A 6375-nucleotide genomic window follows, 5' to 3' on the forward strand; every position below is an offset into this window, starting at 1 on the left:
ACCTGCTTGATTGACTCTAACGGACCAGGTACCCCAGGTATCCACCGCGTTTGCCGCCCCGGAAACTATACATTGTTTTTTTGTTGACAAGCCTTAGTTGACTGGCTGTGTGGTATCTATCGTACAGTACGACCCCTACGCAACCATCATCAACGAGGCGCGAAACTAAGACGCGCTCATCAACAGGCTCGGCGTCCTCCTCCATCTCCAAACGTGGGAAGTACAACACTGACAGGGCGTCTAGCCAGCGAGATACCTCCAATCCACACAAACTGTCCTGAGTCGCAAGCTGGCATTGCAACGCGAACGTTATTAGCGCACACATGTACACACTCTTCACCTTACTAGCTTGCTTTCTTCATGGGTTCAGCTGCGATTGCGGCTGCAGCTGCAGTTGGGCAGCAGTTGGGCAAGCAGTCCAGGAAGGCACACACCGCTGCAGCGGCAGCCTCCTCGAATCCCGCCAAGTTGTGTGGTGCACCCGGCACGACGTGGAGGCAGGCACTGGAGCCGATGGCGGTTTGAAGCGACTCCGCACGTGTCACGATTCGGTCCTGGTGGGGCACACACTCGTCTGCCCCTGACACCAGCAGGAGACATGGCCGGCAGCCCAGGGGGCCCAGGATGCGCTGCAGGCGCCCGCAGGGGGAAGAAAGGACGGACCAGTGTGGCCAGTCCGATAATAAGGTCGACACGATGGCGGTGCTGTGTCTCTCATGATCTGAGCCACAATCACCGCATAAGTGTGTGTAAGAGAGAGAGATGGGGTGGCCGCGAGGGGATGCAAAAAGGAAAACCCAAACCAGACTGGACGGGGGATTCCGAAACACGATCGATACAAATACGGATAAAGTTTAATCGAGTTTGGGTCTGAGAACCCCGGCGCGAACAGTGATGTGCGGCTACACGACCTCCAGGCTGTCATGTATGCGTCGTCAAATCCAATGCCGGGACGGACGTGCCCAATATGTTCAGGCAGCATGTGACTCTAAAACCCCACCTTCAAGTGATACTGGACTTGTCGCCAGACGTCCGCTGCATGAGCACATGGGCCTCATACGCACATCCACCACACAAAAAAATACAGACACACATACACACCTGTACGGCCTCGCTGGGCAGCTCCTCAGAGAACATATCGTCGTCCCCCCCCAGGTCGTACAGCGACAGCAATCTTGAGGCCGAGATGGGCGCACCGTCCGCCACTAGCAGCCGGCCCACCACCTCCTCGCCTCGCCCGGCCGCCGCCAGCTCCCGGGAGAGGCGCACCAGGGGCTCCAGCTCTGGGTACTGGGACAGCCACTCGTGGTCAGATACCTGCCAAGGGACATGGCGGGCCCGGAGAAGTGGCAGTGTTGCCGTCCGACAATGCCGCTGACTGAGCAGCACTTGGGTGGCATTCGGGCGCCCGTGCTGCATGTGACTGAACATCTGAGGGAGCACGGCATGGCGGTGCAGGCTCACCGGGGGGGTTCTCCGTTTATCCGGACCGCGCTAGGCATGAGACAAAACATGGCACAGGGCCCAAGTCAGTCTGTCGGTCAGTCACCTCTCCCCCCCTCTCTCTCTCCCTCCCCCCACTTCCCCCCTCTGCACGCAGACACGCATGCATGCGCGACCCGCTGGAATGCCAGCAGCCAGCGCAGGCATGTCATGGCAGTGGACCAGGTGGTCCGGGTCCCCAGGCCCCCCCAGGGCCCGTCGGTCCCCACCGGAGCCTGCAGGATGGTGGCCAGCAGCTCGGGCGCCTGGTCGGAGTCGCTGTCCTGAAGGTGGGCGGTCGCTATCGCGGCGGCGGCGGAAGGTCCGTACCGCTGCACGTAGCGGACCGTGTCCTGGCAGCCGGTGGAGTGGCCCAGCAGCACCACACCGCTCACATCGTGGTGGCGGCGTAGGTGCTGACACAGCAGGTGCAGGTCCGCGGCATCGCGGTCCAGGCTTCCAGTTCCGTAGCCCTAGGGCAAGGGCGCATGAACAAGGGGGCGGGGTGTCCCAAGGGGGTGGGGTTCCGCCGACCTCTGCACAGCACAATGGGCCCCGGTTATCCACTTCAATGTGCGAACACCACCACAGTCGCTCCGCCACTCTGCTCCTCATCTCCCCGCACTTAGCCCCGTCGGCCCCGTCACATCAGTGTGGAGGCAGATGCGGACCCCTGCATACCTGTTCTTAGCGTTACCGCGGTACTTCATGTCAGCGGCGTTAAATTCGGAGTACCCGCAGTTCAAGGTGTCAGTTGCAGGGCTGGTGCTGGCGCTGGTGTTCATGCCAACAGGGGGCTGTACAGAAGGAAAGCGAGTTGCGCGTTTACCCTGGCCATCGTGTGTGTATGTATGTGTGTCTCCGTGTCTGTGTGTGCATCGATAAAAGCTAGCCAGACTCACATGTCCCTCAGGCCCCAGCGCCACATATATCCCCAGCTCCCCGTGCATCAGAGGCAGCTCGGTCCATCTCCCGGCAGAGGCCGTTCCTGTCCGTCATGTTTGCTGTCCTTTGTTTAGCCTGGATGTTTAACCTCGTTCAGACCGCCCCTGGAGTGCTGGCGGAGCCCGACTGCCCCACAGACCGAGCAATGCACGGTGTTGCGACCTACGCGGCACAGCCCTTCGAATCACTCCTTGCAACTCAGCTGTCATGAACTGGTAGCGTACGGCAGTGCCCGCGCCCGTGCTGGGGAGTTCGACCGCCTACGGATTGACGGTGCTGCGATCTTCGGGTCCGCGTTCGGCCCCTGGCGGTCCCCATCCTGGCCGGCATACTGGTGGTGTGGGTTGGGGGGCGCCGCAGCTTGCTCCCAGACATTTGCTGTCCACTTCAGCTCGCTACCGGGGAGCCCCAGTGTCAGACGGCGGGTGGGGAAGGACTAAGGGACTAACCGCGACGGCTCCAAGCTGAAGCCAAGTATTCGATGCCACAGGAACCGTTTTTATCACTCGTGGAGCAATTTCGGTATGCGCTAAAAGGTGACCCGTTTCCCACATGAATCAGGGAATCAGGGCGCCGCGAACCGGCGATACGAAAGATTTCGACGTTGGCCGTTGGGGTTTACAGCGTATTACTAAAGCCGGTTTCAGCGCCACCCTGATTTTAGTTTAGGGCTGTCAGGGCCAGGTTAGACTGCAGTGCGTGATCAATCGCTAGGTCGTCTTGCCTTTCCGAAAGCATGTATGGTACCATATTGCGGCTCATGGAAATAAGTCCTAAAGCGCACAGACAAATATCAGTACCTTTTTTTCTTACCTGCCAGGAAGACTGGATGGATGCATGCACTGCAAGCCATCCTCGACGAGATAGCTCCTTGGATAATGGCTCAACGTATGGCGCGAACAGGAGTCCGTCGGTGAGCCCACCAACCATGACGACAGCTCTCCCATTTCGAGTTGGGGCATTATGAGAAGCATTTGCCAAGAAGGCGATTTGCGGTCCCGCGCTACCGTACCGGACAAGTGAACCTGAGAGTTTCATCATCCTACAGCTTTTGGATTGCTGGATAAAGCAGCATAAACATCATTTCATCCCATAAACATTCAATCCACAACCAGTTGCACTTAGGGAGCCCTGCATGAACCATAACGGCTTTGCTGTCCCGTATGTAACCGTCCCACATGGCACGAACCGTACGGTCTAGAATCTCAAAAGGCCTTCAATTTCCCACCACATGATTCCCAAAGCGCGCACAGCCTGCTTCAGGTATATCATTCAGAGCGGAATGTTTTTGAAGGCCTGGAGCAAAGCCGGCGACGGAACCCATACGTGTGCCGGCAGGCTTTCCTCCTCGGCAGGCTCCGAGGACAGCCCCTTGAGAGCTCCTATCTGCTTCTTGGCATCCATGGCGGCATGTGACACGTCAGCACGACCATCCCCACCCGCGTCCGTCACCAAGTCTTCCCGTGACGCGCTCGTGCTTGCAGCCGTGGACGCCATAACGGAGACAGCTGCTACTGCTGCTGGTGCTGTTGGTGCTGTTGAGAGAGCCAAGTCGTCCACCCTGCTCCCGATACTGCTACTGACCCCAACGTTTGGCTCTGGACCTCTATCTGCTCCATTTGCTGGCCCTTGTGTTTGCGGAGGAGATATGTCTGAGCGGACGCCGCTGTCCTGGGCTGCGGCTGCAGCTGGAGCCCCGCGGTGCTGCTCCCTTGCCAGGACCTCGTCCGCCTGGCGCTCTGTAGACAACTGCGCGGGCAGCTCCCCCACCTGCTGCTGCTGCTGCTGCTGCTCGAGGGACAGCTGAGGAGAGGCGCCTGGCTGTTGCGGCTGCAGGGCTCCCCAGGGCGCAGATTGCTGCGGCAGCGGTGGAGGTTGCTGGGCTTCCTGAAGCATAGGGGGTTGTTGCGGCTGCGGAGGATGCAAAGCCGACTGCTCATGCGTTGCTGGTTGTGGTTGCGGCTCCTCCAGGGAGTCCATCTGCATCCCCCGTTCCAGTCGTGCATCGTGCGGCTGCAGCGCCGCAGAGGGCGGCACCGCATTGGGAACCCGGGTGGGCGGCACTGCCCCGCGGGGCCCCACGGGGAGGGTCGTGGGCTGTATGACACCGCCTGGGTGCTCGAGCGCACCACTGGGCGACGTACGACCCGCAGGTCCGCCGTACGGAGCCAGTGTGCCCAGACCATCCCGCTGCGCCCCCATCTGCGGCTGTACCTTGAGCGGCTCAAGCGCTGCCAGCTCGAGGGCAGTCCCCCTTCCTGCTCCCCCAGCTGCACCCGGCCGCCCAACCACACTGGGTGGCAGAGACGTAAGGTGAGGCGGGGTCGGGCCCCGGGTGGCCCGGGTGGCCGCCATGCCGCTATCGCTGGAGCTGGGCGGTGCCCCCAGTGCCCCCGGTCCTGGTCCCGGTCCTGGTCCGCCCGGTGTGATGTTCAGCAGCTGGGCTCTCAGCAGGCGGCTGTTGGCGAGCAGCTGGGCGGTGACGTCATCCACATCGTCGGGCGCCATGGCACCTGAGGGGGGGGAGGGTAGGTAGCGGGGCCCCCGGGCGGGGTACGACAGTGGGACCTGGGTGCTCAACGGGCTGTTGGGGTGTTGGGAGACGAACCACCAACAACCGCACAACACCGCACTGCGGCCCCTTTTGAGGTTGGCGATGGCCTGCAGCAGCAGCAACAGTAGATCCTTCTTCCCTCGTAACTCATAAGCCGATCCCCAGGCACCGGGGGCCCGCCATCCCCACTCCCGTACCGTGCATACGGAGCTCGTCAGCTCGCCCCTTAGTCACAGCACGCACTGCACTGCAAGGCAGTGTACTAAGGAATGTGCTGCAGCGCTTCCCTCCTTTCAGCTGCTGCCGGGAACGTACCGGAGGGGGAGGAGGAGGAGACCGCGCGACCTCTTGCTCCGCCGCCCAGCCCCAGCCCTGGCCCTGCCGCCACGTCCGCCAACGTGTCGTTGGTGATCTGCATCTCCTCCGCCAGCTGCTGGGTGCCCTCCGCCAGGACCTGCAGCCCCGGGGCCAGGTGCTGGGCCACCGACTGGGGCACCTCCTGGAGCACCCGCCGGACCGCCTCCTCGTGGCGCTTGCCCTGCAGGGACGTCCGACAATGCGGGCCGTGCCGAGCGAGGGCGGGAGCGACAGCCAACACAACGGTTTGAGAAGGGGTTGGGGAGCGGGGATAAGCGGGGTGGAAGCCGCAGAGGACGCGAGGGGAGGCACGTGAGGAGAGAGAGAGAGAGAGGCGCCGTCAAGAAGCTGATCCCAGCTCGCGGTCTTCGCGGCAAAACCGTACGTATGTGTTTCCTCCCCTCCCCCAAACCCCCGCTACAACCCCACGGCCCCCCGCCCAATATACACCACATGCACCTGTTCCCCGTGTATGAGTACTTAAATGAGCTCCTGGTGGGCATCCCCCCAGGTTGCCTCCTCCGTGTGAATCCGCCGGTGGTACACCCGGACGGATACACCCGGACGGATACACCCGGACGGATACACCCGGACGGCCACGTAGCACTTCACTCAGCCTGCTGGCCGTACCCACCCACCCACCCACCTCCAATCTGTTCAGGGCGCTAGCAGCCAGTGCCTGCCGGGTGAGCCGTACTCGATCCGCTTCGGATTGCTGCAGCAGCTGCTGTGTGATACCCAGCTGCCGCTCGTACGCTGCAAGAGTGCCCACCGCCGCCTCCCCCGACCTGGCCACCTCCGTCACCAGCACCCGCTGCTGCGCGGCTAGCTGACTGAGCCCCTCACCCGCACCCTGAGCGAGCCGCCGCGAGTCCGAGGCGGTGCTACGGACGTCTGGTGGAGAGGCAGCCAGGAGTGTGTGTGTGTGTGTGTTTTGGTCGGGGGAGTTGGGGGACCGAGCGGGGGCGATGTTCGGCGTTGGTACGGGCGCGTCAGCACGAGGGTACTGGGAAACCGGGCCTCCCAGCGCCTTTCCT

The 6375-nt window shown here is 62.1% G+C and overlaps 1 protein-coding gene across 1 annotated transcript; it reads right to left on the reverse strand.

The window, feature by feature from the left end:
* Positions 1–358: 358 nt before the first annotated feature.
* VOLCADRAFT_99891 (uncharacterized protein) lies at positions 359–2432 on the reverse strand (the record flags this gene model as incomplete). The annotated part of the gene is made up of 8 exons (XM_002958566.1): positions 359–388; positions 435–629; positions 1102–1317; positions 1390–1431; positions 1465–1494; positions 1713–1955; positions 2154–2279; positions 2385–2432. The coding sequence occupies 8 exons, from the start codon at positions 2430–2432 to the stop codon at positions 359–361; spliced, it is 930 nt and encodes a 309-aa protein (XP_002958612.1).
* Between the last annotated feature and the right edge of the window lie 3943 nt (positions 2433–6375).

Source organism: Volvox carteri, assembly GCF_000143455.1.
Source record: "Volvox carteri f. nagariensis unplaced genomic scaffold VOLCAscaffold_98, whole genome shotgun sequence".
Lineage (NCBI taxonomy): Eukaryota > Viridiplantae > Chlorophyta > Chlorophyceae > Chlamydomonadales > Volvocaceae > Volvox > Volvox carteri.